This window comes from Arachis ipaensis, chromosome B06, assembly GCF_000816755.2.
Source record: "Arachis ipaensis cultivar K30076 chromosome B06, Araip1.1, whole genome shotgun sequence".
Lineage (NCBI taxonomy): Eukaryota > Viridiplantae > Streptophyta > Magnoliopsida > Fabales > Fabaceae > Arachis > Arachis ipaensis.
This window is the reverse complement of record NC_029790.2, coordinates 12609899-12633374: the sequence shown is the minus strand read 5'-3', so window position 1 is coordinate 12633374 and position 23476 is coordinate 12609899. Positions and strand designations below refer to the sequence as shown.

Below are 23476 nucleotides of genomic sequence, written 5' to 3'. Positions count from 1 at the left end.
ACTATTATTTTCATATAGTAGATCTTCTCATTTTATTGATATTATGAACATTCAAAATAGAGAAGCTAAAGAAAGCTTGGTATGCAATCAAAGACGGGGAGAAAGTTAGCAGAGAAAGAGAATAAAGATTTGTGAATGTAAAGTTCAAAGTGTATATTATTGATTGTGTCTTTTGTACAGCATTATTTCTTTATTTATAACAGATGATAGTAATATGTTATAACTAACTCATTTATAAGTTCAGTTATTATAACTGTTTATAACTAACTTTCAATCAATTACTCTTACATCTTCTCACAAACTTAGGAAAATTTTGTTGCCAATCTGAGTTTGCCTCTAAATTTTTGAAAGAGAACTTGTGAAAGGGGTCTAGTCAAAATATCTACAACCTATTTTGAACTTGGGATATGTGTGACTGCAACCAATTCCTGAAGAACTCGATCTCTAACAAAATACAGGTTTAGCTCAAAGTGCTTAATTCTTTTATATAGAATTGGATTATAGGCTCGAAGGACTGATGACATATTGTTACAGAATACTGTTGGGGATATATTACATGGCTGTCTAAATTTATTCAATAGAGTTTGAATCTAAATCAGTTCTGAAAACACTGCTGCCAAGGCCCGAAATTCTACTTAAGTGGAATTTCTGCTCAGTACAGATTGTTTAGAGCATTTCCAAGAGACAAGGTTGGCTCCACAGTATACACAGTAATCTGAAATGGACTTGCGATCATCTATATCTGCTGCCCAATCAGAATTTGAAAAGGCAATCAAACGAAGATCATTAGTTTTATGAAATTCAAGTTTAGTATCTACCGTACCTGCTAAGTATTGGAGTACCCTCTTCACTGTTAGCCAATGTTCTTGTCCCGGTTTATATGTAATTAAGGTTATATATTAAATAATATTTTATCTTGTTAATTAGATACTTTTTAGGTATTCTTGAGGTCCTCTGATGTATATAAATGGTTAGATAGAATATATTTATTAGAGTTAGGGTGTCTAATGTTCTTGTATATATATGGATAATAGTAATGACAAAGTCAATAAAGCTTTTCATCCCTCAACTGTCTTTTTCTCTCCTTTTAGAACCTCCCTCTCATATAGTGCTTGTTCCACTATTTTACCATTCAACTCTGCAGGTTTAAACAGAGTTTTGTCATGGTGCGGTGAGCTTGGAGCCTGCAACAAAGTGTAAATCTTTCGCCACATATGAGAACTTGTAATGACAGTAGCTCGTGAAAGGTAGATCTGTCCGATTTAAGGTGTGTTTGGCAAATCCGTTGAGGAAGAAAGAAGTGCGTTTGAGCTTCTTGAAAGTTTCACTTTTATGTTTGGCAATTTTTTTCTTTCTAAACGCAGAAACGATTCTGCCTCTGAACCTACGTTGAGAAGAAGCTAAAATTTGTAACTTTTGTGTTTCACGTTCATGGTTGCTGATTACCTTTAGAAAATTAGGTGAGAAAATTTTTTCTTTCTTACCAACCTTACCCTTCATTTTCTTCTATAAAAAGGATACCAATAACTATAAGCATCACAGTAGTTCTCTGTAATTCTTTCTATTTTTTCATAGTTATTCCTTCCATTTTTTTTTCATCAAAATCGTTCAAATTTGTTTATATTATTTTTGTTAGGTTCTGTTTTTGCATGTATATAAAAAAAATAATTTAAATTGATGTCTCTTTTAGTAATTTTTTATAAAGTGATTTTGAATAGTATAATCCAAACAACATTTATTTTGCTATAATCAATTTTGATACAAATATTGTCAAAGATAAATCATGTTAACACAAACTTACTTTTTATCAAAATCAATTTTGTAAAATCAATTTTATGCAAACTCACGTTTACAAACTGAAATCCAAACACACACTTATTCATCAATGGCAACAAATGAGGCAGAGATGATGAATCTAGATACACAAAGTTTTACTACAGCAGTTTTTTAGAACTTTGCAAAGATGATGGCTCAGTTTCAAGCTTTCTAAGCCACTTCTAGAACTAACACCAACCTTATCCTTCAAGTTATTACTAACTTCACCCAAGTGAGACACCTGAAATCGCTCTCACAACTACTCCACTGACCACATTGATGCACACGAACTGTGGAAGGACCTCAAACATCGATTTTATGAGGGTTTATTTTGGATTGCTGAGTTTGAGGAAGATCTGTTCAGCACAAAGTAAGGTGAGTTATCCATCGCCTCTTACTATACAAAACTGAAAGGGATCTGGGAGGAAATAGACGAATTCAGACCCATACCAACTTGTACTTGCTTGAGTAATTGTAGCTGTGGATTAGACATAATGAAGAAATATAGGTTGCAGTCTTATATGATTTGTTTTCTTAGAGGTTTAAATGACCAATATGCAAGTGTGCGCTCCCATATTATGTTGCTTAAGCCCCTTCCAGATGTGAATACTATTTTTCTCTACTTCTTCAGCAAGAGAGACAAATGATGCATCTCATTGAACCAGATTCTAGAATGTTAGTGAATGTTGTTCACACTAAATCTATAGGTGAAAAAGAGTCATACCAGATTAGCCAAGGCAGTGCCAAATTTGTTAATACTGGAGGTGAAAAATGCCAATTTGCGGCCAACAATGTCAGAGAAAGAGGAAGAGGACGTGGTAAAGGTGGCAAAGGTACTACTAGAGGAGCTCCCAAACTTTGCTCTTATTGTGAAAAACAATGTCACTTGGTGGATACATGTTACCAGAAGCATGGCTTTCCATCACATCTGCAACCAAATCACTCTAATGGAGTACCTCTTTCAGCTAATTCAGTGAACTCAGTGGTAGTTGCGAGTAATGCAGAATACAACCCCACAGTTATCTGAAGGCAAGATGAGATATTCTCGGATAGACAGAAAGAAGCACTTATTGCACTATTCTAGCAACATAAAAAACCTCTTCATGATAAAAAATTTGGCAACTATTCATGCTTCTTCAATCGGTATATTTTATCTCATTTCTCTTTTCGATTTTGAATTGAATTCTTAAGATTGGATTTTAGATACTGGAGCAATTGCTCACATTTGTTTCGTCTTAAACATTTTCATTCTATTAAACATATTAATCCAGTTACAATTATCATGCCAATTTATTCACAAACTGTTACAACCTTATGTGGAACAGTTTTCTTTTCAGTTGAATTTTATTTGACTGAGGTTTTATATGTACCAAATTTTAAATGTAATTTCATTTCTATTTCAAAAATTACTAATGCCTTATCTTGTTGTTTTATGTTCGATACTCATAATTGTGAGATTCAGGAGCGACCTACCTTGAGGATGATTGAAATTGCTTATCAAAAGCGAGGACTATATACAATGAATACTCAAGCAAAGATGGCTGTTAACTTTAGCAAATGAGAAGAAAAGATTTTGAATATTATGACAGAAGAACAGGACATACACATTTCACACACTTCACAGAGTATTCTTTGGCATTATAGGTTAGGCCATATTTCTTTTAATAGATTACAACAGTTAGAAAAAATGCATCCATTCATCTCATGTCCAAACAATGATGTACCATGTGATCCATGTCATTTTGCAAAACAAAAGAGGTTACTTTTCTCTAATAGTTTGAGTAGATATGAATTTCCTTTTGATTTGATTCATGCTGACATTTAGGGGCCTATTGCCACACCATCTACTTTTGGCCATAGATATTTTTTAACCATTGTTGAGGGTAGGAGTAGGTTTACTTGGATTTTCTTTATGAAAAATAAATTTGAGACTCGTTCTCTTTTAGAGAATTTTGTTGAAATGATTTATACACAAAAGAGAATCATGGTAAAAGCCATTAGAACCGATAATGGCCAGGAATTTTTTATGAGTTCTTTCTATCAAAAGAAAGTAATTTTACATCAAAAAAGTTGTGTAAAAACACCACAGCAAAATAGAATTGTTGAAAGAAAGTATCAAGATATTCTAAATGTAGCTAGGGCTCTCATATTTGCTTCTAATCTTCCAAATTATTTTTGACATTATGCAGTGGCTCATGCTATTTACATAATTAATAGAGTACTCCAAGTTACATTTAAACATAGCCCATATCAGATTCTTAACCGCAACATTCCAGAATTAACATCTCTAAAGGCTTTTTGTTGTTTAGCCTTTACTTCTACTTTATATGCTCATCGAAAGAAATTGGATCATAGAGCACGAAAATATGTCTTTCTTGGATATAAATTAGGGACAAAAGACTATATTTTACTTGGTATTAAAACCAAAGAAGTTGTTATTTCTCGAAATGTTATTTTCTATGAATCCTATTTTCCTTTTAAAGAGCTTTTATCTTCAAATGATCAATCTTTAGCCACTAAAAATTCGTACTCTCAAAATTCTAATGTTTCTCATCTTGAAATGAATTTTCATTCAGATCCTTTTTGCAGTAGTGAATGTTTCTCATCTTGAAATGAATTTTCATTCGGATCCTTTTTGCAGTAGTGAAATATCAAATAAATTGCTTAATTTAGATACTCTTTCTAATTTCAAAAATAATTCACTGACAAAATCAAGAGACTTACATTCTAATGAAGAAATTCTTGTTTCTGAACCTCATGCACTTGAATCTAATTTGCATGTGTCATCCTCTCCTAATTCTCATTCACTTGAATTTGCATCTCATGATTTTTCTTCTGGCCAACCTTCCATTTTTGAAGCAAATAATTTGAATCCTACTGCATCATTAAGTAATCCAAACAGTACATCTGATGCTAATGAACTTAGAAGATCATGCAGGCAAAGAAAACAGCCATCCTATTTGCAAGAGAGTATCATTGCATGCAAGTCAATGTTTCAGATCAGCAATCTCCAACTTCCTTTGAAGTAAACTATCCAATCTCTAACTATGTATCTTACAACACATTTTCAATAAGGCATGAAGCTTTTTTAGCTGCTATATCCTCCACCACAGAACCAAGAAGTTATGAAGAGGCCATCCTCTATGATTGCTGGCATAAGGCAATAAGTGCTTAAGTGAATGCTCTTGAAGAGAATAAAACATGGAAACTGACTTCTCTTCCTTTTGGAAAGAAGGCAATTAGATGCAAATAAATTTTCAAGATCAAGTTCAAACCCAATGGTGAGGTAGAACGCCACAAGGCAAGGCTCGTTGCAAGAGGCTTCACTCAAACGGCAGGTTTTGATTACTTTGATACCTTTAGTCTAGTAATCAAACTCACTACTTTAAGAATGTTTTTGGCTATTACTGCTACTAAAGGATGGTATGTCCACCAGTTAGATGTCAATTCTGCTTTTCTCCATGGAAATTTACCAGAAGAGGTGTATATGAAACCTCCATTAGGATTGACAGTGCCAGCTGGTTCAGTTTGTAAGTTGAAAAAATCGTTATATGGCTTGAAATAGGCTAGTAGACAGTGGCATCAGAAGTTATGTTGTGTTCTCGTTGAAGATAGATATACTCAATCAAAATCAGACAGCTGTTTGTTCACTAAACTATTTGATTCAGACTTTACATGTATCCTTGTTTATGTGGACGACCTAGTTTTAGCAGGAGATGATTGGAGAGAAATTGCAAGGATTAAACAGCTCTTAGATAACAAATTTAAAATTAAGGATCTTGGCGAATTAAAAAAAAATTTTGGTTTGGAAATTGTCAGAAGTTAGCAGGGCATTGCCATGTATCAACGCAAATATACACTTGAGTTGCTTGATGAGTTTGGGTTGATGAATGAAAAACCAGCCTCCACGCTAATAGATTATACAACTCATCTATCTAAATATTCAGGAACTCCTCTTGATGATGTTGCACCTTATAGATGGCTAATTGGACGTTTAATTTACCTCACTAATACACGGCCGGATATATGCTTCACAGTTGACAAGCTCAGTCAGTTTTTAGATTGTGCCACAACAAAACATTTCCAAGCCACTCTGTATGATCTTAAAGGTGCTCCGGCCAAGGGAGTGTTATTTTTCACCTCCAACAATCTCACACTCACTACTTTCTCTGACTCAGATTGGGGAGTTGTCCAGACACTAGACTTTCAGTATCTTGTTTCTTTCTTAGAAAGTCATTGATTTCTTGGCAAAGTAAGAAGCAACACACTGTAGCTCGCTTCTCGGCTGAAGCTGAATATAGAGCCATGGCTCTTGCCACCTGTGAGGGAGTATGGCTCTCTTACTTGTTGAAAGACTTTAGAATACCTCTCTCGTCCTATTGTTATGTACTGTGACAATCAATCTGCTCTCCGTATTGCTGCTAATCCAGTCTTTCGCGAAAGGACTAAGCATATAGAGATTGACTGTCATACTATTCGTGATAGAGTTCAGGAAGGACTGATTAAGCTCCTTCTAGTTTCTTCAACAAACGAAGTTGCTGATATCCTAACCAAGTCACTGTCACCTAAAAGTTTTTTCTCTTGTAACAACAAACTGGGTCTCATCAATTTTTATGTGCCCCAGCTTGAGGGAGGATGTAATTAAGGTTATATATTAAATAGTATTTTATCTTGTTAATTAGGTACTCCTTAGGTACTCTTGGGTAGCATTTGTTTTGAGGTACTGGGACAGAGACGGGAAGACTGAGACACAGTATTATGTTTGTTGATTTAGAGACTGGTACTAAAATTTTTGTCTCTGTTCCTAAAATTTCACAGTACCTCCAAAAACTAGAGATACAAGAGACTAAAATTTTTAGAGATGGAGACTGAAATTTTAATAACATTTTATACCTAAAATACTCTCATTTCAATTAATTAATTCTAATTTTATCTTTTGTGCAAATTAAATTAGAATTTTATTCTTGTTTCAATTTCTGTCTCTTACTTTACACCAAACAAAATACTGAAATTTATTTCAGTCTCTGTCTCTCTACCAAACGCTACCTTGAACTACTCTGGTGTATATAAATGATTAGATAGAGTATATTTATTAGGATTAGGGTGTCTAATATATATATATATATATATGGATAATAATAATAACAAAGGCAATAAAACTTTTCATCCCTCAACAGTCTTTTTCTCTCCTTTTAGAGCTTTTCTCTCATATGGTACTTATTCCACTATTTTACCATTCAACTCTATATGTTTGAACAGAATTTTGTCAATTTGACCATAAATTGACTCAATTTGTTGGGTATATATAAGACACGATTGATCTAAAAAAGGTGATAATAACATATTGTAGATCACCTACGATTGATCTAAAAAGGGTTGGATTGTCATAGGTGTACTAGCTGGCTTAGAGTCCTACAAGCCTGATCAATGTTTTAATCATAATCTTTAAAATATATTTAGTTCTTCAAACTCAACAATAAATATAAATAAATAGAAATAAAATATATATCACACGTGATTTTTTATTAGTTTCACAGTAAATCAGTAATATATCATTTGTACCATTTGGCACTTTACATGCTACTAAATGTCTAAATGAATGAAAGCATTTTAAACAACATGTATATTTTCTTGAGGCATACATAATTTTAGATTAGCCCAACACATATAATTTCAGGTAAAAATAGAATAAAATAAAATAAAAACAGCAACCATTTTTTGTTCATGTGTCGACTAAGCAGCAGTATGAGGTCTGAAGTTTATAAGTTGAATTGTTAGAAACAAGAGACTAAACTAAAGAAAGTGTTTTGTGTATTATTCAGGTTGATCAAGAATACAATATACAAGGGGTATATATAGGTGCCAGAAGAATCAAAGTAATAAAGGCATAGAATCCTACAATTAATACACAGATATACTATATAAATATAAATGATACTAACTAATCTAAAATGATTCTAATGATTCTCTAACATCTCCCCCCCTCAAATTCAAGTAGGAGCTAAGGATACCAACTTGAGTTTAGATAACAAAGTCCGGAAACGAGTCGGGTGATGAGCTTTCGTGAAGATATCAGCAGTCTGATCCAGTGTTCCAACAGCAATGAGACGAACATCATCAATAAGGATACGTTGCCTAACAAAGTGACAATCAATCTCAATGTGTTTGGTGCGTTCATGAAAGACATCATTATGGGAAATCTGAATAGCACTGCGGTTGTCACAAAAAATATCAGTAGGGGACGACTGAGAAGCACACAAATCTTCGAGAAGCCAACGAATCGAGATAACCTCAGCAGTGGTGTCAGCAAGGGCACGATACTCAACTTCTGTGCTTGATTGAGCAGTGAACGTTTGCTTCTTAGCACGGCAAGAAATGAGAGCGTCGCCAAGAAACAAACAGTAACCAGTAGTAGAACGATGATCAGTGGGATCACCAGCCCAATCAGCATTGGAGTATGCCTGAAGGGACAAAGAAGAATGGGCAGAAAAATAAAGGCCATGAAATAAAGTGCCTTTGATGTAGCGAAGAATGCAAAAAACTGTCGCATAGTGAGTAGTACGAGGAGCTGACAAAAACTGGCTAAGTACATGAACTGGATAGGCAATGTCTGGTCGGGTGACAGTTAAGTAGACGAGTCCTCCAACTAGCTATCGATAGAGAGTAGGATTATCCAAAACAGTGCCATCCATAGGAGTAAATCGAACATTAGGCTCAAGAGGAGTAGACTCAGTGCAACTATCGGTAATTCCGGCTCGAGCAAGAAGATCTGAAGCGTATTTAGCTCGAGAGAGATAGATGCCATCATTGGTGGATATGACTTCTAGACCAAGAAAATAGCTAAGAGAACCAAGATCTTTCATCTCAAAAGTATGTTGAAGGGACGCCTTGAGATCAGAGATACTATCAGCATCATCTCCAGTAATGATCATGTCATCAACATACAGAAGTAGAAGAATAACTCCACGTGCACTTTTACGAATAAAGAGAGCATTCTCATGAGAACTGCAAGTGAAACAAAGATTGCATATGGTAGTGCTGAACTTGTCAAACCATTCACGAGAAGCTTGCTTAAGCCCATATAGTGCCTTGCGAAATAGACAAACTTTGCCAGAAGGACAAGGATAACCCGGAGGGGGTTTCATATAGATCTTCTATTTCAAATCGCCATTAAAAAATGCATTATTCACATCCATCTGACTGAGAGACCATCTTTTGACCGCAGCAATGGCAAGAAGAGCTCGAACAGATGTAAGACGAGCAACAGGAGCAAAAGTCTCTTCATAGTCAATACCATACTCTTGCGTACAATCCTGAGCAACCAATCGTGCCTTATAACGGTCAATAGAACCATTAGAGCAAGTCTTGATCTTGTATACCCATCTGCTTCCCACAATTTTCTGATTTGAAGGAGAATCAATCGAGTCCCAAGTCTGTGCTTTTTCAAGTGCCTGTATTTCTTCCTGCATTGTTTGTTGCCAATTTGGATTTGTGGAGGCTTCTTTGAATGACTTAGGTTCATGTTGATGAAGAATAGTAGAAAAATAATGATAATCAAGAAGATGAGGAGGTGGATGTCTCACCCTGGAACAGCGAGTGGAAGAAGGAGGCATGACGGGAGGAGTAGGAGCGTCGTCCGGTCCAGAATCATCGGGAGATGGAAAAGGCGGAGGAACAGGAGGCTGTGGATGGTGACTCGAGATAGAACCTGTAGAATCATCACTAGGAAAAAGATCAACATTGGGGTTAGTGAAAAAAGGTGACCGAGTAGGAGGAATAGACTCAAAGGAGGAGAACCGAGAAAACATGTGATGCTCAAAAAAGACAACATGACGAGATATACGAATACATTTAGAGAGAGGATCCCAACAATGATAACCCTTGTGTTCAGTGCCATAACCAGGGAAACAATACATACGAGCCCGAGGTTCAAGTTTACTATGTTCATGAGGCTGAAGAAGAACAAAACAGACACAACCGAAAACTCGAAGAGAATTATAATCTGGGGAGGTACGATAAAGACGCTCAAAGGGAGTAACATTACCAAGAACAGAAGAAGGGAGTCGATTGATAACATGAACAGCAGTAAGAACAGTTTCACCCCAAGTACGCTCAGGACACGAAGAAGAAAGAAGCATTGCACGAACAGAGTCAAGAATGTGACGGTGTTTGCGTTCAGCTCGGACATTTTGTTGAGACGTACCAGGGCAAGAGAACTCATACAGGGTACCATGTTCTGCAAGAAAGGTTAAGAGTTTGGAATCACGGAATTCCATAGCATTATCACGGCGAAAAACCTTAATGACCTTGGAAAACTGAGTTTTAATCATAGTGGCAAAGTTAATATAAATCTGAGGTAACTCATGGCGATTGGTCATCAAATAAACCCAAGTAAAGCATGAATAATCATCAATGAAAACAACAAAGTATCGAGCTCCTCCCATAGAAGCGGTGGGAGTGGGACCCCAAACATCAGAGTGAATCAGATCAAAAGGAGAGCTTGCAAGAGAAGAATTATTGTGAAAAGATAAAGCAGGTTGTTTGGCAATTTGACAAGAAATGCAATCAAAAGATTCATTAGGAACCTGACCCAAAACACCTTGAGACACAAGAGGACGCAATTTTCCTAAGGAGCTGTGGGCAAGACGTTGATGCCATAAGTGAAGGGTAGATGGAGAAGAAGCAACACAGAGATTTGGTACAGGAGGAATATGAAGATTCTCGACTTCAAACAACCTTCCAACCTTACGTCCAGTCCCGATGACTTGTCCCGTCCAACGATCCTGTACATGGCAACCAGAGATAGAAAAAGTGACATCAAAACTCAGATCAACAAGTTGACCAACAGAAATAAGATTAAAGTTTAAATTGGGAATAAAATAAGTATCAGGAAGATGAAGAGTCGACTGGAAGATAGAATCCTTGTGTTGCGTGCAAGAGGGAACCATTAGCAGTATTGACAGAAGGTCCATTTGTATTGGTAGACAGAGACGAGAAGAGATTACGCAATGGAGACATGTGATTAAAGCATCCCGAGTCAAAATACCATTTAGAATTATCTGGAGGAGTCAAAAGAGTAGCAGGAGTATTACCAGAAAGGGAGAGAAGACGCTGAAGAAGAGACGCAATATCAGATAGAGAGACAGGAGACGGGTTGAGAGGAGCAGAGGTGGTAGATTCAAGAGTAGCATCAAAAGCAGAAGCAGGCTCAGGATGTGGTGGACGAGTAGGACAGGTAGTAATTAAATGTCCCGGGAGCTTGCAATAGTGGAAAAATAGCTGTGAACAATGGTAGCTAATGTGACCCTTTTGGTGGCATGTGCGACATTCAACAGAAGGACAGTCGGAGAAGAGGTGCCCGAAGCGGTTACATTTTCGACAAAAAGTACCCTGCCTGTCTGTGGCAGCAAAAACAACTGATGTTTCCATAATAGTAGACACACAAATTAAGGAGAGGAGAGAAAAACTACAATTTCGGAGCAGAAAATGAGAAATCCGAGGCCGAAATCGGAAAGAGCTCATCAAAAAACCTTGGGAAGGGTCCCACTGTCTGCCACGTCAGCAGCCACGTCAAATTCCACGTCAGCAGCCACGTCAACAAGCAATGACACGTGGCACGGAGTGATTGGAGATTCAAGACACGTCAGCGGCTGACTGAGCGCGAGGTGGCGCGGGTTGGCGAATCGGGTCGGGTCGGGTGTGCAGGTCGATCGCGGTCCGTCTCTCGTCTGTTTGACACGTGACGCGTTACTGAGCCGTTGATCTGGGGCGCTGATCCAACGGCGATGGATGCTTCTGGAAGGAGAACGCCTGCAACCGGACAGCCAACTTCAAGCGGCGCGTGGCGGCGCGTCTGGCGGTGATTCCGGTGGCATTGGAAACTTTGCAACGAGTTGAAGGCGACGGTGGCGGCGGTGACGAACAGAAGCGGCAGGAAGGAGTTGAAAACTGAGCACAAAGTATTGCTCGGAGACAAACGGACGGCGACCTTCAGACGGAGCGTGGCGGCGCATGCGGAGGTTTCCTGCGACGGGGCTGGAGTCGTTGAACTTGCAACGACAAGACGAAGGCGTTGGTAAGGGCGGTGACGAACCAAAGCGTCTGAAAAGGAAGCAAAAGAGAGACCAAAGAACACTGCCGGAAGAGGAAAAAACAAAGCACTATGAACTAATTTTTATTGAAAAAAAAAAAGAGAACCTAAGCTCTTGATACTATGTTAGAAACAAGAGACTAAACTAAAGAAAGTGTTTTTGTGTATTATTCAGGTTGATCAAGAATACAATATACAAGTGGTATATATAGGTGCCAGAAGAATCAAAATAATAAAGGCATAGAATCCTACAATTAATACACATATATACTATATAAATATAAATGATACTAACTGATCTAAAATGATTCTAATGATTCTCTAACATGAATAATGGAGTAAACATCATCATGATGATAATCATTATTATATTCCCCAAAAGAAAGTGCCTTTTGGAGGACCCTTTCAATGGTTTGTTCTCGGTTCAGTGTTGGCTTTGGGAGACTATTCGTCTTTTTAAGAGCTTTCTGTGTCACTTTTATAGCTCTACCATCATAACCGTTCGTATTTGTCTTGCTTGGTTTTTCTTCGCACTCGTAACCATATGCTCCTATTTCCATCGCATTCATCATGTTCCTCTTTCCTGAAGTCGCTCTCGCTTTTTCTTTGTACATTAAGTAAACTGTGATCTGGGCCAAGCCCAATAGTAGCCCAACAAGATTTGGTATCTGTATTATCCACATATTAGTCTCAAAAGAGAAAAATGACCAAAAAATTTAAATAAGTACAACAATAGAAGAAATTAGCTTACTCCAATATAAAAATCTCTGACAAGGAGAGAGTAGAGTGCCCACGCGCCAGCATTTAGAAACATGAAAAGTGAGAGCAAAAACGGCATGTACTCCACGCTTTTTGTCTTGATCACCGTTTTCTATTACAGTTATATTGCTGCCGATGTTAGTTTCAGATAACAATAGTAACTCATAAAAATAACAGAATAAATAGTTAAATTTGTTAATAAAAAATATTTATTTTTTAAATTAATTTTTGAATTTTTTTAAGATTGTTGTTGGATTACGAAAAAGATCACATAAGTGATCGAGGGTTGTATTTCCTACCGATTCAAACAACATGAAAATTCACGTGCAGTTATTTTTTTTAAAATTGATAATTAAAAATTATTAGATGATAATTTAATTAAATTTATCAAATTATCTAATAATTTTTAACTATTAACTTTATATAAAAACAAATTGAATTTGAATCTTCACTTCCAAACAATCGCACTAATATAATTATTTTTTGGATTAATAATATAATTTTTATTTTTATCCAAACCTAAGTGCAAGTGCGCATCTTGGGTTTACAACCCATGGCCTTAACTGCTTTTTTTCGTATTACTGAACATAGGAGGTCCGAAAGGCCGAAAAGAAAACAAACAAAACTAAACTAGTGACCGAAAGCTCCATAAATATCAAGAAAGTACTTCCATGAGACATGATAGCGGCAAAATTAGTGAAATTTAACGGGGTATTTTTTAAGACAATTATAAAGAATAAATAGTTAAATTTGTCTACGAAAGATTATCTATTTTTTAAATTGGTTTTCGAAAAAATTTTTTAATTAAATTTATTTTTTAAAAATTTTAAATTAGTCATATTAGTCTTTTCGTCATTTTGTTTATTGACGGAGTTAAAATTTATTAACACGACATGTTAAGTAATACTACAATACACACCAAAGAATCCTAAATTGGTGGTTAATATAATAGGTGTATAATATTAGATCAAATCAAAATCTAATTAAGGGATATCCTGAGACATTTAAATCCCTTAATTTGAGATTGATTTGATTTAATTTCATAAATTTATCATGTTAATTGTCAATTAGATGTGTATTGTAATATCACTTAATGTATCACGTCAACAAATTTTGATGCCGTTAGCAATAAAAACATAATTAACTTAAAATATTTAAAGGACGAATTTGATTAAAAAAATTTAAGAGACTAATTTAAAAAAGAAGAGTATTATGAAAGAGCAGGTTTTGTAATTTATAGTCATCAATTATTCATCATTAATATTTTTAATGGTGTGAGATTAATTACTCACTTTTTTTTTTGCTGGCATAATTTTAATAAAATTGCTGACATTCTAAATTTTCTCTTTAAAAAATTGATAAGTTTTGGAAGACTAATTTAATAATTAACTCAAAAAAATAATTAATAGCCGAAACGGAACTCATACCATGGCTAATAGCGGGGAAGCATACATGACTGCAGTTAAACCAGAACATAACATTCCTAGAACTGTTAGTTGGATGGTTCCATCAAGACCCAAAACAGTTACTGAAATTACTGCCGCCAGAAAACCCACGTCCACTACACCCACATATTGCGCCGTTTTTACCTGTAATTGATTATTAGTAATTACTTAAACTATATCACATACACAATGTTAATAAGTTGTAATTAATTTCGACCTTGGTATGTTGGGGCGAATATAGGAGGAAGAGAAGTATGTAGACGCAATGAAAGAGGGCACCGGCACCATTGACCGCTGCCACAAGAAAACCACCGGGCTTTAGACCTCCATAGAAACTCCATAAACTTGTACACAGGAACGTTGCTATATATGGAGCTACCTTGTAATTCTCTGTAGATTTTTTCTTCACCACTTCACGAAATGTCGTTCTTTTGATTGTGAAAACATGTCAAAGTCAACAATAGAAAGTGGTTAATAAGATTTACTAATATGATATTCATAAATTAAAATGACTTCTATAAATATTAAATAATATGATTATGACATTAATTACGATCTTAATAAAAATTAAGGTATATATACTAGTACAACCCTAGTAAATAATATATTAATACGATTTCTATGTAGGATGGCATACATAGGAGAGGCAAAAACCAGAAGGGATAACACAGTTCCTGCATGCAAAGAAATTAAAAAATTTAGATTAAAAAAACAGTAAATATATTTGATGAAGAGCTTAGTGACCAAATAATAAATGGAAAAAAAAAAAGTTGAAGATTTGTATAGACTTGCCAATAATTCCAACAGCAAAGATTAAGGTGGTCATGAAGGAAGAAGAGATGTGTATGAATAAAACAATAAAGTTTAGATAAAAAGTTATGTATGTGTTAATCCTATTTGATGGTATGGTACGGTGCAAAAACTTTGAAGGCTCCAGCATATTTATATCCATCGGATATTGGAAGCAACTTGGTAATTTTTAATTTAGTGAAAGGACAAGCAACTTTTGGATAAATCTGATTCTAAACACTTTATAATCTGTCTTCACTTAAATCACCGACCTGATATTTTTTTTTCTTTTTTCCTTGAATATATATATATATCGACTGTGATTTTACGTATATAACAGGGACATGTTGCATGCTAGCTAATAATATAACTAGTTGCAAAGGATCTATTTCATATTTCCTTTGGCTCGCTTGAGCTTTCTTTCCCAAAAATCATAACGAATTTTCTTAAATATCAATTCTGTGGTGTGTTTCTTAATTGAATAACCGTACTTCTTGGCAACCAGAGAGTTAAAAGGTATATTATATTATTACACCATATATTACTTGTGCTTTATTAGTTTTATCTTATCCGTCATTTTTAATTTTAAATAATAAATTAGAACAAAAGTGTAGTGACAATTACAATTTCGCGATATAAATATTCCGATAAAATTTATTTATGTTACTGTTAGCAACTATAATTTATAGTTGGCGCGAGTTTAATATTAGCTGGTCCGTCGCCAATGAAATGTTTATGTATCTTAAAGGAGAGATGTGACAAGGTACAGTATAACAAAATAAAAATAAAAAATATTAGACAGCACGATTTTTGTTATATAAATTGGCTTTTGTCCTTAAGAAAATATAAGCTTATAATAACTTAATTTCATCCAACTATTATTATGATTTTTAGAAAAAAGAAATATTATAATTTTTAGGAGTGTAATATTCCTCATAAAGTGACCTTGGAATGATGCACGGGGAAAGAAAAAGTTGAAAAGAAAATATCATGGTGTAAAGTGCAAGGATGACTATATTTTGTTATGTATATATTGTTCTAAAGGAAAATGTTGATTAAATAGTTCTAACTTTATATATTAGAGATTTGGCGATTGATTAGGTCCAAAAGGTAGGATAATCAGCGATATTTTTGTTAACTACTTATTTAATTTAATAAAAGTACTGTGTTACAAGATTGAACGAACGTGTGGTGCTGAGTTGGTAAGTTCAATGTTCAATTGAATTTGAATTCTAAGGAAAAAGGTACAATGCAGAATAGTGGAGCGGGTAGGGGAGATCATGTATTTGATAATCCAATAATTAATTAGTTAAAAGAAACCAAAAAAATAAAATAAAATAAAAAGGGAGTATGCATCTTTCTAGTGTGATTATATATACGAAGCACGATAATTTGTGTGTAAGAGGTGACATTTTTAAAATACTATATATATGATGATCTTAAAGCAGTGATCCCGGTGAAGTTGTCAATGTTCACAAAGATATGGTCCACCCGTATATGAGTATATCTAGCTAGGGCGTGTATTCATGTTATTCGATGTTATTGATATTTCATATTTGCCTCTCTTAAAGTTTGGTATACATATCTAGATGTCTGTAATTCTGTATTTGTATCAGCAAGGAGATCGATTTAAGTCTTAAGATTATAAATTAGGTCCACTTTCTGCTTTCTGCCAACTGCGTAGTGTTCCAATTTCTTTCGTGTGTCAGTTTCTTCAATTTTAATATATCTCTTGCATTGTTGCTGATGTGCCATGGTGGGGTGCATGGAAGAAGAGTCTTACATATAAGTTATAATTTGACAGGTCAAATGTAGGATATGTTTTGGTAAGAAGAAAAATTAGATTTTATCACCAGATCGTCCTCATCTGATTTTTGGGCTCCCATTTAAATTGTGTTCTGAAATATACAGAAAAGACAAAAAAATTCGAGATAAAGAAAAAAAATGGTTTCTCTATCTTATTTGGTACAAACATAAATCATCATTTTTATTCAATTTTTTTACATTAATAAACAACTTTCAATTTTTTTTTCCACTACTACTCTTCATAAAAAAATCATCAACCGAAACAAAATTCACATATAACATCTAAATCATCAACTAAAATAAAAAAATAAAATAAAAAATCTTTTTTCTTAGAAACAAAAAAACACACGGAGAGAGAGATTTTGGAAGTTTGACATAATAGAAAGAAAAAAAAAATTTAGTTACTCACGCTATCTTTTAATTTGACAAATCAAGAATTAATTTATCGTGAATCTGAGTTTAATTTAAAGGTCTATCATTGGCTAATGAATTGCTACATAGACAAAGCGAAATTCAAATTTTCAATACTTACTCAAGCGAACAAGTGAGTTAATCACTCGACCAACTCAAATTAGTTTAATAACTATAGAAAAAAATTAAAAGTTAGTAGAAATTTCTGTCTCAAACAAATTTGTGTTCCAATTTTAGAGTGGACCAAAATTTTAGATTGTTTAATCTTTGGGCTATAATTTGTTTGTGTATCTGTTTTTGTCTTTTATTCCAAATACGTTTGTATATTTTTTACTATTGATATTAAAAATAATTAATAAAAGTGGAAGGAGATGAAAAATAAATTTTTTTTAATATTATGAAAAAGGTAAACGAATAAAATATACAGAGTAAAGTATCAATCCAATCCTGTCCATTTGTCCGAATGACAATGCAATTTTTGAATAAAAAAAGATACACTTCAACCCCTGACCTTATACTCTGTCTGCCAATGCAATTTTTCTGTCACTTTTGTCGTTAAGCTGCTGAGGTGGAAGGTTAAAGTGGTGAGGTGGATGTTAGATACTCATGTGACTTGTTAGAAAGGACAGGGGTCTATCTCTCTTGTTCCACGTGAGCACGAACGACACCGTTTTGCGGCTCCTAGAAGACGTTATTAAATAATTCTCGTCGTCTCTCTCCCTTTGTTTCATGTTTGAAACCCTAAACCTCCATGAGCAGTCGCAGAGAGTGTGGGAGTGGAAGAGATGGGGTGAACGATGAAATAGTATAATTTAATTGTGATTCAGGTTACAACTTCGGTTGGGGGAGCAAACTGTGAAAGTGAATTTCATCCCCTTGTGCCACTAGAGTCCCTCCTTTTGAAACTGATTTAGATAGTTTCTTCTTTTGTTTTTTTGCCTTTACCTACGGTTACAAATAACATACAATTCATATATAAACAATGACAAGATTATAAACACAACTTTAAGAGATATAACTATGAATCTACTTACCATTAGATTCATGTTAGTTATTGCATAATTGACATTCTGATTATTTTCTGTGTACTCTAAATCTATATAAATTATTGTTCAGATATGATCAATTAAATACATGTGCATTTTATTTATAAACAATTAAATCCTTCATGAAAACATAATATGACACTTAAAACCCGAATAATCAAACCCTAAAGTGATTGTGGTGTTAATAGAGTCCACTGATACAACACTCTCCTTGATAGCTCTTCTTTTCTTCTTGGCCATATAATTTCACTTATAAAATCTTTAAAGATTTGGAGCAAGTCTTGTAGTAATGGCCTTTTTTGTCACACTTATTACAAGTTACTTTAAATATTTTTCTGATATTGTTAGAATGCATCTTTCCCTCAAGAGTTTTCTTTCTAACTCCATCATCAATTACTTCTAGTAGATCTATAGGATAATCAAAATATGTATACAATTTATCCACACTCCTATCATCATCATTCACCCTATTTCTTCCACTCCTATGCTCTTTGCTACTGCTCATAGAGATTTAGGGTTTTAAACATGAAGCAAAGGGAGAGACGAGGACGAGAATCATCTAATAACGTCTTTTAGAGACAGCAAAACAGTATCGTTGTGCTCACATGAAACGGAATAAATAGATTTTTGTCCTTTCTAACAAGCTATGTGTGCATCTAAATTCTAACATTCACCTCACCACGTGAACCTCACCTCAGCAGCTTAACAAGCATATCAGCAAGTTCCGTTACTCCTTGACGACGAAAGTGACAGAAAGACTGCGTTGGTAGATAAAACACAAAATCAAGAACGAAGAGTGAATCATTTTTTTAGTTAAAGATCTCATTGTCATTAGGACAAATGAACAGAAATCGCACCCGTACTTTACTCAAAATATACATAAAATTGGCACAAATATTATTTTTACGTGTATATATCTATTTGCAAACTAGTCCCCCAATTCGCTCTCATGGTCCCCCAATTTGTCAAGTGGAGGACGCATACCAGAGCTACCTATATATTGTTTTTGGTAAACAGAGCTACATATATTGGGTATAGAGTTTTTATCTTAACAATAAAAAAATAAAGGAGAACGGGTTTGGCCCATAAGGCCCAGATCCGCATGAAAGGGAAGCAAATGAAAAACCCTAGTTTTGGCTTGATGGTGTTTTATAGCGAGCAGGCGCAGCGTCGGAGAAGCTCTTGGTTCCAACACACAAAACACAGCCAAAGCTGCAATGGTACCCTTCGCTCTCATCTTCCCCTTCTTCCATCTCTTATTGTTGTTATGCTGTAACCGCTGACCGTTCTGCATTTCCAATTTTGAATACGCAGGGGATCGATATTAAGGCTGGCGGCAAGAGCAAAAAGACCAAAAGGACCGCACCCAAGTCCAATGATATCTACCTCAAGCTCCTCGTCAAGGTTCTTCTCATTATTATTCTCAAACTCCCGATTCCTTTCTTTCTTCTTTTCTGTATAATATTCACGACGATGATGAAAATGTGATCCCAGCTCATTACGAGGCCTTCACTATTATCAAGGCCTGGGAATAGATTTCTCCACATTTCTCTGAGCCTCAACACACACTTCACTAACACGTTATAATTTATGCTTTTTAGTAATACTTTTGTGCTTGTAATTTGCAAGGTTCCCAATGATGCTGCTATTCTTTACCATGCTAATGCTGAATAACATTTGATTATTCCTTTCATTATACTGAGGGAACTCCTTTAACTATAAATTGTGCAAATTTTGATCTGTTTTAGAGATTTATTTATTTATTTATGTATTTGGACGGTTCTGATTTGGTGTGACATGATCAGCTTTACCGCTTCCTAGTGAGGAGGACCGGCAGCAATTTCAATGCCGTGATACTGAAGCGCTTGTTCATGAGCAAGGTTAACAAGCCTCCGCTTTCTTTGTCACGCTTGATTAAGTTCATGAAGGGCAAGGTTTGTTTTTCCCTCTCTTATATTTCTCAGTGGTAAGATAGGAATTCTTTCAAGTTTTGAGTACTTATACTCTCCACTGGATGTTTGTTTTTTTTATGCAGGAAGGTAAAATTGCCGTTGTAGTGGGAACTGTAACCGATGATATCAGAGTGTATGAAGTTCCTGCATTGAAGGTTACTGCACTCAGGTTTACAGAGACTGCACGTGCTAGAATAGAGAAGGCTGGTGGTGAATGCTTGACATTTGATCAGCTTGCACTTAGGGCTCCTCTCGGACAGAACACGGTATGTGTAGATTAGATATATAATCCAATTACTAGTTTCAAATGATGTCTATGACTATGATATATAAACTTATCGATGGATATTTGACCTGGACTGGTTCAAAATAATGGTACTATGCATTATGATAGGATGAGTTTGGAAATATTTAAGTGATCAGTTTTTAGATAGTTAATTTGGTTTATATATTGTTGTATGAATGCAGGTCCTTCTTAGAGGCCCAAAGAACTCCAGGGAAGCTGTGAAACACTTTGGTCCTGCTCCTGGTGTTCCTCACAGCCATACCAAGCCTTATGTACGATCTAAGGGAAGGAAGTTTGAGAGGGCTAGAGGAAGGAGGAACAGCAAAGGATTTAGGGTTTAAGTTGTATTATTTCCGTATTTTTCTTAAGTTTTTAGTTTTGAAATTTAACCCATTCTCCCATATCCTAGTGCTGAAGACAGTTTTCTTATGTTATGTTTTGGTAAAAAATATTTGGTATGGAGAATGGAGGTTGTGCTGCTTTTCTCCTGTTATACTTTGAAGTCTACTATAAGTGCTATAATTTTTGTTGTCGTATATTATATTATTATGAAGTTTTTGTTCTCCTTCCTTTTGTTATCTTAGTCTACTGAATCGGTAGCCTTTTCAGCGGTATGAACTTGAATTGGGATTGTGCACTTAACTCTATAGTGCAGGCACATTTTGTTAAAGCTAGATTCTTATCCCTAATATTATTTGATCCTGATGTAGATCACAATCGATCTACTAAGCCATCTAATGAGTGTTGAACTACCAGTCTCTTATTCAAGCCATCTGAAATGGGTGATGAGCAAATTTCTCTCTAATTTCACCCCCATCGTTTACAATTGTCTTGTGCAATATTCTTATGTTTTCAAGGTTGAATTCTAACCTATATTTATTTTCCGAAATACGGTCGTATTTGTCATAATTTAAGATACTTCTGAATTGTAGTATAATTAAATACTAAGAAAACAACCTAATGTAATCAAATAAATATAAATTTGGCTTATAGATACCGAAATCAAATAAATATAAATTTAGCTTATTGATATCGAAGTAGAACTGATTTGATCTTGCAATTAAAAGAAAATGACATAACATCACGGTTTCAATATTTTTAATTACAGGAGAAAACTAGACCAAATAAGAAAAACGAAAATACAAATGGAAGCAAAACCCAGTGGCAATGGGATTAGTTGTAATCAAGATATAACTGTGATGATAACATAATTAATATCAGAACTTGTTAATGAAGTCATAAATGTGATTGGTTACGTCCACAGCAGCTTCTTGGTTGTTGAAGTGAGCTACCCCTTGTTGCACAACCACATCTTGTAAATCTGGCACATCCCTCTTGAAAGCACCGCTCTCTATGTACTGTTTAATCGAAGGGGAAGTGTATACCATATCCAATTCACCTGTGATGAACTTCACCGGCACTTTGATTTGGACCCCAGTCCATGCCGCTGTCAGCTCCCAATTCCTGTAAATATCAATCAGCACTCACAAATGCTGAGTATAAATAATTACAACGAGTAAAGGGAACTCACAAGTTCATGTTTCTATAGTAGTTAAGAGGTCCAGTGAAGCCAGTTTTCTCAAACTTAGAAGCAAAATAAGCCAAATCTTCTTGAGTTAACCAATTAGGTAAAGGAATTTCAGTAGTACTGGGGGGATTTGAAGGCATTCCTTGTTTTGGCAGAATTGGTGGTCCAGTTGCACGATTGCAAAACATCTTCTTGATCACATGTTCTGGCTTAGCTTTTCCAAACTCCGCTTCGGCCTTCCCTGGCTCCTGCCACACCCAATTCAACGTGTCAAAGTCTCTAATTGTAATAAATGAAGTTGAAGAGGGTTGTTGAGAAGTTGAGAAAACATTATTATTAGCCTTGTTGCATAGAATAAATGGAAAAAAAGCGCATTAATTAATTGTATGACACACATATACTTGAAAGTGTGCAGATTTTGTATCACAGAGTTGTCGTTGTCATAAGAAAAGAAAACCTGGAATCTGCAGATGTAGTAGTCATCTCCATACAAGGCACGCATGGCGTCTACGGGCTTCACGTTTGGGTTTCTGGGCAAGAAAGGAACACTGAGACAAACGTATGCTTTCACTCTGTCAGGGCGGAACATTGAGAGGTACCAGCCGATTATGGCACCCCAGTCATGAGCCACCAGGAACACTTGATCCACGCCCAACGAGTCCATGAGTGCAACAATATCTCCCACTATGTGGAAGCAAGTGTAGCTGCTCACTGAAGAAGGAGCATCGGTGTCTCCGTAGCCGCGGAGATCCGGGGCCACGCAGCGGTAACCCTTGGAGGATAGAGACAGAATCTGGTGGCGCCACGTGTACCAGAGCTCCGGGAAGCCGTGGAGGAAGAGCACCACGGGGCCTTCTCCTTTCTCTGCAACATGCATCTTGATGCCGTTTACTTCCACTGTTTTGTGCTCTATGGTTTCCATGTTTGTGATGTGAGAAGAAGGGTTGGGTGCTGTGTGTATGAATGAATGAAATGAATTTGAAGTAGGGATAGAAATACTGAAATAGGAAAGGCATACACCTGTTTCGCACACATTTCCACTCCTCCTTAAATAGATCTCTTGATTTATAATTGTTTCGCGTTATAAATATTCTACATCTATACTATAAAACAAAAAAGTTTAGGAGATAACGAAAAATTAGTTTAGAATAGTTAAAAATGATTTATATATATACAAAAATCTACCATCAAATTAAAATAATAAAGATTTATATACAATTATCTTTATGTAAAATTAATAATTAAAAATTTTAAAATAATTATTTAATCAAAATTATTAAATTATTTAATAATTTTTAAATATCAACTTTATATAAAATTAACTTGATGAAAGTTTCCACCTAATTTGAATTTATGAGTCTGACTCCGGAGCAGGAAGGTTTCATCAGTTGTTGGGGAGCTGAAGCGGTGGGAGTTGGAGGAGTAATGGTAACTTCAGTATATATGCAAATCAAAAGCATTTGACATCAAACATATTTAATGATCTAAAGTTAATAAAAAAATAGATTTTATTTTAATTAACAGAAAACGTAATAGGTTTTACTTAATA

The 23476-nt window shown here is 35.2% G+C and overlaps 3 protein-coding genes across 4 annotated transcripts; 1 reads left to right on the top strand and 2 right to left on the bottom strand.

Annotated features, from left to right (window-relative positions):
• On the bottom strand, window positions 12052–15085 carry LOC107646506 (bidirectional sugar transporter SWEET17-like). Its single transcript, XM_021104026.1, has 6 exons — window positions 14902–15085; window positions 14747–14783; window positions 14327–14537; window positions 14092–14253; window positions 12657–12776; window positions 12052–12573 (listed from the first exon to the last, which is right to left on the bottom strand). The coding sequence occupies exons 1-6, from the start codon at window positions 15059–15061 to the stop codon at window positions 12205–12207; spliced, it is 1059 nt and encodes a 352-aa protein (XP_020959685.1). The 5' UTR covers window positions 15062–15085; the 3' UTR covers window positions 12052–12204.
• LOC107645930 (60S ribosomal protein L18) lies at window positions 19235–20969 on the top strand. The gene is made up of 5 exons (XM_016350086.2): window positions 19235–19381; window positions 19476–19565; window positions 19967–20095; window positions 20197–20379; window positions 20582–20969. Exons 1-5 carry the CDS (start codon window positions 19379–19381, stop codon window positions 20738–20740), a joined length of 564 nt encoding a protein of 187 aa, XP_016205572.1. The 5' UTR covers window positions 19235–19378; the 3' UTR covers window positions 20741–20969.
• LOC107645927 (epoxide hydrolase A) lies at window positions 21402–22966 on the bottom strand. Of its 2 annotated transcripts, none has more exons than XM_021104024.1 (4): window positions 22385–22965; window positions 21931–22175; window positions 21588–21863; window positions 21402–21538 (listed from the first exon to the last, which is right to left on the bottom strand). In XM_021104024.1, exons 1-3 carry the CDS (start codon window positions 22847–22849, stop codon window positions 21617–21619), a joined length of 957 nt encoding a protein of 318 aa, XP_020959683.1. In that variant the 5' UTR covers window positions 22850–22965; the 3' UTR covers window positions 21402–21538; window positions 21588–21616. The 2 variants fall into 2 exon arrangements, with proteins under 2 accessions (XP_020959683.1, XP_016205569.1); XM_016350083.2 differs by having other exon boundaries at window positions 21428–21541; window positions 21591–21863; window positions 22385–22966.

Coding starts and splice junctions, on each gene's coding strand:
- LOC107646506 (XM_021104026.1), bottom strand. CDS start 15,061: ATGGATATAAATATGCTGGAGCCTTCAAAGTTTTTGCACCGTACCATA. Junction 14,538..14,746: donor CTGGTTTTTGCCTCTCCTAT/GTATGCCATCCT, acceptor CACAATCAAAAG/AACGACATTTCGTGAAGTGG. Junction 12,574..12,656: donor TCAGAGATTTTTATATTGGA/GTAAGCTAATTT, acceptor TGGATAATACAG/ATACCAAATCTTGTTGGGCT.
- LOC107645930 (XM_016350086.2), top strand. Junction 19,566..19,966: donor ACCTCAAGCTCCTCGTCAAG/GTTCTTCTCATT, acceptor TGACATGATCAG/CTTTACCGCTTCCTAGTGAG. Junction 20,380..20,581: donor CTCCTCTCGGACAGAACACG/GTATGTGTAGAT, acceptor GTATGAATGCAG/GTCCTTCTTAGAGGCCCAAA.
- LOC107645927 (XM_016350083.2), bottom strand. CDS start 22,849: ATGGAAACCATAGAGCACAAAACAGTGGAAGTAAACGGCATCAAGATG. Junction 22,176..22,384: donor ACTACATCTGCAGATTCCAG/GTTTTCTTTTCT, acceptor TGGGTGTGGCAG/GAGCCAGGGAAGGCCGAAGC. Junction 21,864..21,930: donor TACTATAGAAACATGAACTT/GTGAGTTCCCTT, acceptor TGATATTTACAG/GAATTGGGAGCTGACAGCGG.